The 13592-nt window shown below is 37.6% G+C and overlaps 1 protein-coding gene across 1 annotated transcript in view; it reads right to left on the bottom strand.

The window, feature by feature from the left end:
* Window positions 1–1427: 1427 nt before the first annotated feature.
* Window positions 1428–13592, bottom strand: part of LOC104075661 (adenylate cyclase type 8-like) — a gene marked incomplete at its 3' end in the record, with an annotated part of 39235 nt that continues 27070 nt past the window's right edge. Inside the window, exons 5-8 of the mRNA XM_009576239.1 lie at window positions 12308–12466; window positions 7990–8260; window positions 1614–1811; window positions 1428–1481 (exon numbers count right to left, since the gene is read on the bottom strand). Coding sequence (XP_009574534.1) covers window positions 1428–1481; window positions 1614–1811; window positions 7990–8260; window positions 12308–12466 — 682 coding nt within the window. The remainder of the gene's footprint in view (window positions 1482–1613; window positions 1812–7989; window positions 8261–12307; window positions 12467–13592) is intronic.

A 13592-nucleotide genomic window follows, 5' to 3' on the forward strand; every position in this document is an offset into this window, starting at 1 on the left:
TCTATGATTCTATGATTCTATTTAAAACCTGATCTATGTAATGTGATGGATTAGAACATGGGGGTTTTTTCCCCCTCTTGTTTAAATTGCATTTAAATGAAAATCTACCCTTTCTGTATAGATTTTCCTTGTGGCTGCTAATTGTGAAGTTTAAAATGACAAGAAGGTTTATATTCTGAATACAGGATCTGATTCTGGGCAGTGTCCCTTTACTCCAACCCATGTTCAGGCCTCATTTTTATTAAATAGTAATGTAAGACCAGGTGAACCATTGACTAACTTGCTCATTCAGCAAGTTGTTTATGACCAGGCTGTTTCCTCTTTTGCACAAAAAAATTTCTCATATACCATCTCCCACCTTCTAGGATAAATGCTATTTTGCCTAGATTTTTTCACCTTATTTTTTGACCTTGTGCCTTGAAATGATTAAAGATTACTCATGACCTTTAGATGGTAATTCACAGGATATCAGAAATCTTGGATTTCACTTCCTCTGGGTCCCTGCCAGCTTTGCATGATGATTGCATGGAAAGAAATATCTTCATATCTTCTGTTGCAGCAGTAGTGGCTAATTCGACTTTGGGGATTCTACCTTGTGTCTCAGTGCCATAAATATCCTCATGGGGAAATTGAATCTTTTCCTTCTGCAGGATTGCTTGTGAAATAAGGGCTTAAATATACTTCAAGAAGAATTTTTCTTTTCCAGTGGTTTTCATTAAGCTCTCATCACTGGTACCACCTGGTCTCCCATAAGTCAAGTAAAAAAGTCTGTTTTCCGGTGGAGGTTAAAGTGATGATAGAGAAGTGGGCATCCATGCTTGCAATTCCCCGTTATTTTTCTTTCTTTTCAGTCCAAGTGCACATTTTATCACAGACCTGCTGTTGCTGCATTGTAATAGCATACAAGTCAAGGAAATCATGAGGGATCTGTGCAACCCCACCCCATGTCATCAGTTTGCAAGGAAAAGTCTCCCATTGCCTTATCTTTTTTAATTTATAACTTACATCTGGATGTAGACTGAAATAGAAATTAGTGAGATCATACTGCTGTTGAGAAGCAGCAAAGACATGAACAATATTTACCTCTTAGAAGCAGATGTTAAAAAAAGGATGTTTAAACGAAAGAATTGACAAATTAGTTTTGACTTGAAATAAACATAACAGCTGCCTAGAGGATGTCAGGTGGATCCTATCACTGAATGAAAGAAACATATCTATATAAATATAGATATATGCTTTGAATAGAAGTGTCAGTTTATTAATATGCTCAATCACCATTTGTGCCAAAGCAACCTGTCATCTGTCAGAAAACTGCTTGTACTAGACAGCAAATGAAACCTGGCAATGGCTGTTGTTTCCAGAAGCAGAGTTTGCTCAGTGTAGGCATTTTCCAACAATGAAATGTAATTATTGCAGCATTATAACACCTGCATCATGGCACTGTCTGTTATGACCTCTAGCTCCGTCCCAACTTCGGAAAACTGAAACAAAATGAAAAAGAAAAACAAAACCAGAAAACAAACAACGCAAGCTAGAACCTACAGCTTTTCTATTTCAGTGGACATTTATTACAACTTGAGTTGCGAATAATGCAGCTACCAAGACCCAGCTACCTTATGCTCCAGGCTGGAGTCTTTAAACATCAGTGAAAAAGGCTTGATATGCTCTCTTCTCAATTTATCGCCACTCCGTAAGTCGATGGTGTGCTCTATTCTCTTGTTAATTTCCTCAGGCCCAGACTGGACATGCAAAGCTTGTGCAAGATGGTTTGGAAGCAGATTTATTGAATTTCTTGTTAGGGCAGCCAGAGTCTAGGGGAAAGCACATGCAAACAGAATAAACCTGCTGGTCCCCTTGGGTTAAAAATGCAATGTTTTAGATCATGTTGCATTGCAAACCATTACAGCATTCCATGCAATTCATTCAATGAAATCTATAGAAGTGTAAAATAATAAGTCTGTTCCACTAAACACATACAGTACATTAAGGGGAGTACTTTAATGCCCTCTTCTATATACACTAGGAGGTTTGCTACTGCACTGAACACTAGGAATATATTCCCCTTTCCAGATTCTGCTAATTAATTATTAGAGCATGCATGAGGGGAGTACACACCAAAATCACAGCAGGGTATCTAACTCAATGGTGTGTTTTAACAACTAAGAATAGAAGCTACAGAAAACAGAAGTCACAAAACAGCAGTAATGATGTTCTTGATCTTAAAGTTACTGAATGTGTATAGTTAAGGAACAGATCAGTTAGGCAGGAGTGAAGAAGGTGACATTTCTGATTACTTCAGCACGGGTTTTCAAATAATATGTTCTTCTTCACTACTGGTATATTTCAGTCAGTCTAGATTATAGTTAGGCTATATGATTTAATTTAACTGCAATTCATATTATTATTTTAAATATTATCTCAAATGCATTATTCCTTTGGTATTTCACTGACTAATCAAAAGAAAAAAAACATTTTTGCAGAGCTTCACAAAGGAAAGCTAGCGGACATAGTATGAAGAGTGCTTCACCTTCAGGAAAGAGGTAGAGTGTGCTTTCATAAAGACAATAACTTAGGGCAGTTTCATGGTATCATTTCATGACACAAACCACAGTGAAGCAGCACTTTCCCACTTGAATGGGAAAATAAACTCTACTACCTGTGATATTCCCAAGGGTTAATAAATGTTAATGAATGGAAAGGATATAAACCTTCATACATCACAGTATAAGACATTTCAGAATTATTATAGACAAGAAATACACTTCTGCTTGAGAAAAGTTATCCCATAGGTCCTTGCTAGAAAGATCTTCTGCTATATCTCCTACTGGGCATTGTTGGGAACAGGAGTTTGGGATGGATTTATCACTAGATTTCTCTGGAAAGCCAATTCTTTTGGATCATGGCATTATGTACAGCAAAAGATATGGGGAGGTTTCCCTTGTTTGTTTTCAAAGTATAGTCAGCAGTTGCATTCTAACGAATCTTGGAGAGCACATTAAAACACAGGGTGGTTGACCCACTGTCAAACAGCAAGTGACAACTTTCTTTACAATCCTAAAATGAAGTCCAGAGACACTGTAGTCACAAACAGTATCTTGTTTTCTCATATTCCATCTTTTGTTGAGTAACTTAAGGGTCTAATATTTAGGCAGAAAAGAATATCAGGACTGAAATCTTCTGTTTATTGAAGTGAAAAGCAATCTTCCTTTTTGCTTTAGTAGAAAAAGGACTTCAGTAGAGAAGGTTTGGCAAACCACTCTACTAACATCTCCCCATCTTCCCTCCAGAAAATTAATATCATCGACATTTAGAGAAAAAAAGTATCAAGGAAACTTTTCTCATACTAAGGTTTCAGATATGCATGAATCCATATGTTAATCTTGGAGTTAAGGTGGAAACTCTAAGGTTAAAGCCAAATCCCAGGAAAACAATCCATTGAGTCAACTGGATAAATACTGTATTACTAACACTAAGACACTACTTCAGTTTAGGTGTTCCTAGCTCTTTTAAACTGAGCTATGCAGAAAAGTTATTATCAATTTGTGGTGGCTGAAATCACACAAGTGGGTCTGAATTCACTGTTGAAGGACGAGATCACATCAGATGCTGTTGCGTGCATTAATTCCTCAGAATTAGTTCATACTGCTGTATCTCCACTGGGAATGAGGGTGGAGAAAGTCCCTAATGTTTAAGTTGGGCATTGTGTTTTATTTACATAAGGAGAGCGATCTCAATTCACCCTAGTAAGTGACTACATTTTGCTTTAAATTATATTTTAAAATTTGATTAATATGAAGAACTGATTTCTTGCTGAACGTATGAAGTGATTTACAATTCGTGGTAGATGAAAATGACATAATATCAGCACTATGGCAATGGTACCAGTAGTATTGGTGCAAAAATGGACTCTGAAGTTGCATTTATTTTCAGAGGATAACAAGGAAATTCATATTTTAGTTCAGTGGAGTCTTTTCTCCCTCACACCCATACACATACTTAAGAAAACGGCTTCCCTGTAATTAGTAATAACAATAATGAAAAATACCATGCAAATTATTGTCCCAAGAATATGTTCTAACCACATTTTCTCTCTGTATCCCCCTCTTTGCTCTGCATCTGTTAAGACTGTGTTATGCCAACGTAATGAAATATTGGTTCTCCCTATTACTTCCCCTACATTTTTGTGAACAGCTGTATGGAAGATACAGCTGTGAATCCTACAACAGGCTTTTGAACTTTCCTGATGCTGACAATAACCATTCATCATACAGGAACACATACAAGGTTCTGTCAGGAAGAAGCCCAGCCAAACTTGCATGAGAGACTAAAAGATAGGATGAATTAAAACAAACAAATAATAAAACGTCAACTTTAGAGATATTTTATAGAGATTTTAAAAAGGTAGCTGGGATTAGATTTTACTTCCTTCCTACAAAGTTTTCATGCAACAATTCCAAGCATCCTGACCTTAACAAGAAGGGAAATTCTTAATTTAGAAAACTCTAGGAAGACTTCAAATTATTTTTTTTGTACTGCAAACACCAGGTCTTGGACAGAAATAGGGAAATACAAGGTCACATATTTAAAGAGACAGGTAGGATTTGGTTCAAGAGGAAGACACCTAAATGAAGGTGTCTAGGTGCTTGGTGTCTAAGCTTCTGTTACTGGCAATATACACTCTGGATAATTTCAGTTGCCCAATCATATGCAGCTATGGTCAGCTGAGGTGCCCTAGGGTATCCTGGACAACAATCTGGAGCTAGGAGATACGGCACAACACCTACAGGAACCCCATGCGCTGCTGGTCGGTGGTGGGGACCAGTTGGATTGTGCTTGGGTATCTCAAACTGCAAGAGAGCCACGGTTAAGAAGCTGAATCAAGCTCTTACTCAGCACTTTTCGGCATAGATGTTTCGCACTATTTGGGACATCAGAGTCTCTTACTTGGCTTCTAACTGGTAGTCCAGTGATCACAATTCTTTTATAGGCCCTTTGTCATATGGATGTCTTAGGCACCCTACAGAACTGCATATAGCACTAGATCCTTATGTTTAGAAGCTGAGCTGTGTGGAAGATCGACACCTGGGACGGTCAGTAGATACCCAAATGCAGGTGCCTTGGTTTTGAACTGAATTCCACCATGTTGTTTATACTTGTCTGTCATTTTGACAGTCTTTATGTATAATTTTTGTGATAGCTGGTAAGAGTTATTGGAGCCATCACTAGAATATGCTTATACAAGACACAGACATTTTAATTTGCTTTTTTCCTAATTCACGTCTTTACAGGCCCATCAGGTGCCTCTAGCATCACACACAGTGACCATATTACACCTTCAGCTACTTCTTTTGGAAGGCCCAGAAAAGAAATCCAACTTCATCAGCTATTAATTTATTTTAGAGGAGGAGGCCTTAGAATCATAGAGTCATAGAATCATAGAATGGTTTGGGTTGGAAGGGACTTTTAAAGGTCATCTAGTCCAACCCCCCTTCCATGGGCAGGGACGTCTTCAACTGGATCAGGTTGTTCAGAGCCCCGTCCAACCTGACCTTGAATGTTTCCAAGGGTGAGGCATCTACTACCTCTCTGTGCAAATGGGCCTTCACTCTCTTAACATAAAATAATGTTTGTCCAACTTCCTGTGCTTTAGAAAAGAAGCCCAGACACCTGTTTCAATAAGAGAAAACTCCATCCATATTGGGCATGGTCTGAATTTCAGAGCAGACACTTGCATCCTTGGCTTACCTCACCACCACAGCTAAGACACATGGTGCTAACTGTGCTGTAGACACATGCAGCTTTTGTTAATGTCTGTGACTACGTACATAAAGAGTGGTTATTCTGTTCCTTACTCATATCAACACAACTTCAATTCACTCTTTTAGGTTGCCCATAGAAAATGAGGTTGAGGTAAAGAATATGGATTGTGATGAATTTGAATTTGGCAAGAAAACACACCAGAGATTTTGCCATCTCATATTCTTCCTAACATAACTACAGCTAAAAGTAAGACACATGTGATCAGAGTTGCTCAATTTTTGTTGTAACTTATATTGGGTAAAGAAACCATTTAAATGGTATTGGCAAATATTCAAACATACGGAGTGATTAATTGTTGGGTTGCTGCTACTTGGATTCTCAACGTCTGCTGCTGCCAGTGACCTTTAGGTGGCATAATTAATGTTATTAAATGCTTATTCTGTCCAAGGCTGACACACCCCTGAAAAAAAGCTACTATATCCTATCATAATTTAAATCTATCATCTGAATTTTGAACTGAAATACATTATTTATGAGCAGTAATGCCTATTGTCTCAACTTTAAAATTGTAAATTACATAATAATGGAATCACACATGGAATAACGGATTATTTAAATCTTGCCTCCACCAAAAAGCTTACTGTAAAGCTGTGTAATATAAAATTATAATTATTTCCAGCAGAACAACAAGTTCTTAAAAAACAGTAAGAAACTATTCTAAAAATGGATTGTTTATTGTCATAAGACAAAAATTTGCTTTAAAACAACTGTTAAGTTATACCTATTTCAACAATTTATGGACTTTTTACTAGTCTATTGAGTGGAGGTTGTTCAATAATAGAATAAAAACACTAGTCTTTTATTTCATTCCTCCTCTTTGTTAGTATCAAGGTCAGGTTTAGCTGGGAAAATGATCAATTAAATGATAGCTTAGTCTGAATAGATTTTTTGGACTACAGAAATTGGAATGACTTAAAGGGAAAGAAGAAGAAACAGAGATCAGAAGATATTCACAGCAGCATGCACTCATACCTCTATTCCTAATGAAATGAGAGTATAGAGACAGGTCAACAAACTACAGTGAATACTAAAAGGCAGCGTACATGCAGATACACAGATGTACAGAACATATATAAAACAGGTGGTTTATATAATAGCAAACTATGCCATGCTCCAGTTCAGTTTGAAGAGACGAAGAGACCACCATGGGCTGATTGATTGTGAAGGCTTATCACTTCTGAGCAGATTTGTAAGCAGAAGACGGTTGACAAAGCAAGACCTCCACACAACAACGCTTGAAGTTCAACAGACAGTGCAGACAAGTAGGACTAAGGATGTGCAGCAGAAGAAAGGATATGTCATGTCATTGCAGATCCCTCAGAATAATGGAAGAAAACTCCAGCTGACCTTGTTTCATAAAGACTCATCAATCTTTCAAATGCAGTGAAGAGAGTGGTGTCTGAGGGCATTTTAACCTTTCCATCTTTAATTCCTCTAAGCCAGCAGACTTTACAAGTGGTTTTTATGACTGTACAAGAATTGCTGGTTCCCAGGGTGTTAGCAATTAGCCATGCAATGCTTTTAGAAAAGATCGGATCAGGAGCAATTTTTATTATCTCATATTTCTATTGAGCTACGCATGACTTAGGAGTCTAACTCACCTGCTAGTGAACCTTAATTATGTCTTAGAATCTAAGTTTTTAATGTTTTTTGTTAAAAAAGAAAAAAAAAAAAAGAAAAGCAAAGAATGGACAAACTGTTTTCACAAGGTGCTTTTTTAAGATAGATCTTTTTTCTTTCCCTTACATATCAACAGCCTACACCATGCTTTTTCCTCTGGCAAAACGTCCATTCAGTCGTCCCTTTACTTTGATGGCAGTGCAGTGAAGCTATGCAATGAGATACACACTCTGACTAGAATGTTCCAGCTAGTTTAGTAACTTTAGCTTTGCTTTTAATTTACTTCTTTATGGACTGGTTCAATTAAAACTAAGCTGTGTAGTATTTACTTTCAGTTGGAAAAACCCCAAAACCTCTGGTCCCTTGGCATTTCCCCAGTTTGGATACGTGATTTATTTCTGCCCTGAAACAATTTCTTTAGTCCTCTGCTGTTACAGTACGTGTTAGAATAAAGGTTAAAGATGAATTTGTCTCCTCTGAGGCTTCCGTTATTGAAATGCATTCAAGCATGCGTTTATACTTGATGACATTAAAGGAAGTTTGACTTACGTTCTGTTTTCCCACTATATTATCAAATGGAAGTTCAGGGCTCCAGGATCCTTCAGTAAATGTTGCTCCACTGTTTCTCCTGTCGGAGGAGCTGATAGCCTCTTTCACAATATCTTCAGGCAAAGTCAACAGACTCTCCTCAGGTTGTTTAATTAAATAAGTCTCAATGTTATGTTTCCTCAAGAATTCATTACGCTCTTTGCCATGCCCTTCTTCAACTTTATAATCCCCGTTCAGACAGTCCAGAGTGGCTTTGGAGATGTGAATTCTCCTGCATAAGTGAAATAAGTAGTAGCAAATACTGATTGTGCTCTAGTATACATAGATAAGAAGGAGTTTATGAACTCTGCATCATTTTTAACATGATGGATAAATAGAAGATTTTCTATTGTATATGATGATTTCTATAAAGAAAATGAAATAGTGTATTCAACAAACATGAGCTTCATTTGGGGACAAATACTCTCAAGACATGCTTCCATCAATAGGATCTCATGAATGCACAAAGTCCTGTCACAGGAAAAACACTTTGATATTCACACCTGATACGTTTGCTTACAGTAATAGTTTAATGGGAGACCTTCCTGAGTAAAATACTATTCAGAGTGAATGAAAATTGCCACTTCAGGTAAATATGGTGAGAGGAAAATATATGGTACACATTACAGCAGTTTGTGTGAAAGCTCTTTAATTTCCTTCAGTTACCTGAGGTAGCTTAGACAGTTGAAATTAGTGTTCTGATTGCATCTGAAGTGAATTAGGGAAATAGGGAAACGATATAAAGTCGGGTGGGGTGATAATTCTGGTAAGACTAAGTGACTAGTTCAAAAAGCTTTCGCAAAAGTGAAGTTGAATCCAAGAGATGACACACAAAAAGCTCAGATTTTGCAAAAGCTTGATAAGGCTTTGGATGGCTTCCAACCAAACCTGGAGGTGCTTGGTAACTGTAATTGCTTGAGAAGGATAGAAAAAAGTTCAAGTAAAAAAAAAAAAAGAGAGAGAAAAAGTGGGGTTTATTTCTTTTTTTTAAGAAATCTTCAACTTCCTACATGTAAGGTAAATTGCAGACACCTCTAAAACACGTCCACATAGTTAGCCATGCTATACTTTATAATGCAGCTTCATAGCTAACTCAAGCAAATAAATGTAGCGATTCCATTAATCAGCTCATTTTTCAAATTTGCATGCATGGCACTTTTTGAAAGTCAGGCTTGCAGACAGATTCCTAAAATTCAGTCAGCTAAAATTCTTGATCATTTCTTAATGACACATGCTGAGGCATTTTTCTCAAGCACCACAAATGAGCTTGTCTGCACTGAAGGAAATGGTCCTAGCACACCCCTTAGGAACTTTCTTCTGGAACTTACAGGATGCCACAACAGAGTTAAGTTGGATAAAATACTGCTGGAGTAGAAAGGCTATAAGCACGTGTATGATGTGCATGTATTGCCAGAAAATAAAGTGCTGGTTGTCTTTAAGTATTGTGAAATACCCAGGAGTATCAGAATTTGGCACAAACTGGGTCTATGTAGAGTATTAAATATCAGTGTATAATTAAGATCAAAAATTTGTGTCATCTCAGCCATTTTTAACCTGTCTCAGCTTCCCTCTGAAGTCAACACAGGTTTTGTACAACTTACACTGTCTGAAGCCATGCCGTTATGATGTCCACAGAGATTAGTACTCTTTTGTAGTCAAATGTCAGTAAAACTGACAATAAAAAACAGTAAGAATGTTTCTCACATATAAGCAACTTTTGGCTTGGACTTTAAAACCAGATCATATGATCTCTCAGAAAGACAATGCATTTCCTAGCTCTTAGAAACCCAAATAGACTAAATTGATTTAAGTAAAGTACTAATGAAAAAAAAAGAAAAAAAAGAAGAAAGAAAAAGAAAATGATACATTAGTTGCCAGGGTGACTATCTTTGTGCTGAGTTTCCACTAATATAATTTGGGAAGATTGCATTATAAAGCCCTGACATATGGATTTTATAATGGAAATGATAACAGTTTTAACTAGAGTGTGGAGTTGGCTATTGATGTAATACCCTTAAATGGACCAAATATTAATGAATAGTTGGTAGATTAAAAATATTTTCTGGTTTCAACTTATGTACAGCTTACTTAAAAAAACTTTAAATGTATACTGGAGAGATGTCTTTCTAATTTTATATGAATGCAATAAATCGGGAACCTGAGCATTGAAGTAAAAAGATATAGCCTGTCCTACTGTTGAAAACATATCAGACCCAAAGCTTTAGATGATACCTGTCATTGATACATCCTGGAGAACTAGTTATTAGCTAGGTTTTATGCCAATTCAATACCATAGATTAATACCTAGATACACTAAGTGAAGACAATTAGAAGATGGGGTCCTGGCAGAAGAGTGTCTCTGAAATAACACTGTAGGATCTTACATGGTTTCCTTCTCAGGTGTTGTGGATGCATCTTTTTCTTCTCAGAAAACCAGAAATGATTGCTTTTCCTTAGTGCTCCCGAGTGCCTCCTTCCACGACAGTTGGGCTGCCCGCTCATGCTCCTTCACTCGGGGGCAATCTGTCCCTGCATCACCCATGCTTATGAGGTCTCAGGGTGACATGCCACCGGCAAGGGGAAGAGCTGAGCCCCTTCTCTCCTGCCTCCAGACTGGGGGAGCGGGACCATTCATAACCCCAGGGCAGCTTTTCTGACAAAATGGAGGAAAGCAGAGCAGTTTTGGGAATGGGAATGATCCCAGTGTTGTGGCAGGAAGGGGGATTTGAATGCTGGCGGCAGGGAGAAGTAAGGAGAGGCTGAACTGAACTTAACCGCTCTATTAAATCTGCTCTGCGCATGAGGAAAGCCTGGTGTAAATCACTGTTTTGGGAGACTTTTAGTGAATTGCTGTCACATACAGGCTTTGTTCTGTTGGCAAACTGATACACAGGAGGGGAAATCACTCTGCTTCAATAGACTGAACCTAGCCAGGCATTTTATCAGCAGCAGCAAGGTGGTCCATTCTCTAGGTTATTCATTAATAGCCATACTACTTGCACACATTAACAGCAATAAACTAGTCTTTTTGCAGGTGTGGATGGTGAAACTTAGATGATTGATTTGCTCATGTTAACAAAACAGCATGTGACCTTTCTTAGTCATCTCGGGCTATCATGTGGGATAAGCAGCAGGGAAAGAAAATTTTTTCTGCAGTTTTATACACTGGTGACATATGCAGAGTATAGAAATTGTTTTCAGGGCATGCAATGTTTCATTTTCTGCTGATTCTAAGAATACATATTAGTATAAAGGTCTACTATGGGGAACGGTGAAAGGGCCTGCATTCGCAAATATAATATAAAGCAAATATCTTTCTAACTTCCTGGGAACACGACAGCTCTGACAGATCCTGACATGTGTGTAGGGAGTACAGCACATCACTCAGATTTGATGACTTAAAACCTCTCTCACTCAAGATGACAGCATCACTTAGACTTTTTCTGCATAGAGAAGTCCACTGTTATTGCTTCTATGTTCCATGGCCAAAAATCAAACTGTTGTTGGGGATCTTTTGCTACATCTTTCATCAATGGAAGATGGAACTGACAGTGAACAGAGGATCCCTGCAACCGTTACTGTTGCTTCAAATTTAGGACTTGCAGCTTCCAAACTACTGTGAGATATAGGCCGCGCCAGGCAGAAATAACATTCTATCTTTCACGAGAATCAACCACCTCAGACAAAGAAAAACTAGGCAGCCTAATGGAAAACCATATATTTTCACATATAGACAGGCTGACATAAATGTCTCAAAACATTTACTAAAGCATGAAATCATTTAAAATACTTCCTAGAGAGCCTGCTGTCCATAACACCTTGTTATTAGCGTAACGACCTATGAACATATAATTCTTCCCACACTTTGTGCATTATGAAAGAAAATAAATTGCAGCCTTGCGGCTCACAACAGCATTTGAATGCAAAGGATGAGAGAATGAAGCCTGGGAAAACTCAGGAATGGTCAACACCTAACTGGGAAATTTGAGCTACCTCTGAGTATTATATGCGCTGAATAAAACCACTGACCTTTTTCAGGAAATCATAGCTGGCAAAGAAAAAGAAATATTTTTGTCTTTTCCAATGCCTCTGCAAGCTGACTATTTCTACCTTTTTTGACTATAGCCTCACAAATCCTTGCCAACCGCAAAATAGCAAAAAAAAAAAAAAAAAAGGTCATAGTCAATGAAATAATGTAAGACAGTTAATCTGTTGGCAAGGTTAACAGTATACTGTGTTGGCAATGTTTCCTGACTGTGGGACATACACGTTGCCTTACCCAGGAATTCCACCTGACTCGAGTTTGTTTGCGATATCCACGTCCCATGACCAGACATCAAACTGCCACTTTCGCAGGCCCAGCACTCCGCACAGAACCGATCCCGAATGTATCCCTATTCTCATGTCAATGTCATGCTTCGTTCTTGACCTAACGTATCTGTTAAGCAAAACAAAAAAAAAGAAAAAAGACCAGACTCATGAAAGCATATGCCATGGTTTTTCATATCTTTTAGAAAAGGGTATGATGTAAAATACAATGTCATTTGTTATAAAGAACCACTTAGTCTGTAGAATGAAGAGATAACTTTCTAGGTAGCAAAGTACAGGTAGTGATAAAATGACTCTAAAAGCCAGATTATCATTAAGTGCTTAATTGCATGCACGGTTCGGTGGCACATGTTATTATTCCTATCAGACAGAAAGAGAAAGATAGGGAGAGAAAAACATGTCTCTCATTGAGTCCTTTAGCTTGGAATCATAAAAGAGCATTCAACAACATTACAAAAACTATTATCATCAAACCTGCATATACTTTTATATTCTACTGTAATTTTGGAATAATTTTCAATATTTCAAAAATGTTACTTTATTGGCTGAAATTTTCCAGAATTACTCTTTGTCCAAAGGTGAATTATTTTCAGTAGATTTAGCCAGAACACCATTTGCTCTGTCATGATAATGGTGTGATTCTAAAATCAGTTTCTTCTATTCTGTGTGATGGCAAATACCATTTTACCTCTTTAAAAGTAAACACATGCAGGCGTATTTGTTAACAGTCTCAAAAAAGGGATTTTGTCCCAGCACTGTTTTCAGTATGTCTATTGGTTATAAAGGGAATTTTACTGTGTTAAAATAGTATCTTCTTCTTCTGATACAAGACAACATATATCGTTCATAGTGTCTTAGACCTAGGACTGCCTCTTCCAAATCAGTATTGAGATTCTCCAGCACATCACCGTGGGAAGCTCACAACTAAAATAATTGAGCTGTATCCATTGGGAAGACAAAGAGAGCACTTTTCCAGTTCTGCTTGTGTGACAACAATTACTTGCACCAGAAATACTATTAGAGCTAGCGTTCATTAATATTTGAATAGCACGCTCAGGATAGGAAAAGTGTGTTGTTACTGTTGGTCTACAAACAAGGCTGCTGTTTCTCTGTAAAGAGACCCAGTTCTACGGTCACTGAAGTCAATAGCAGCACAGCAAGATCACAGAACAGAGCAGGCAAAGAATAAACAGCTCTATTTCAAAACTCTGAAGCTAACTACTGTTGCCTCAGAT

Source organism: Fulmarus glacialis, unplaced genomic scaffold (assembly GCF_000690835.1).
Source record: "Fulmarus glacialis isolate BGI_N327 unplaced genomic scaffold, ASM69083v1 scaffold22044, whole genome shotgun sequence".
In the NCBI taxonomy this organism is placed as follows: Eukaryota; Metazoa; Chordata; class Aves; order Procellariiformes; family Procellariidae; genus Fulmarus; species Fulmarus glacialis.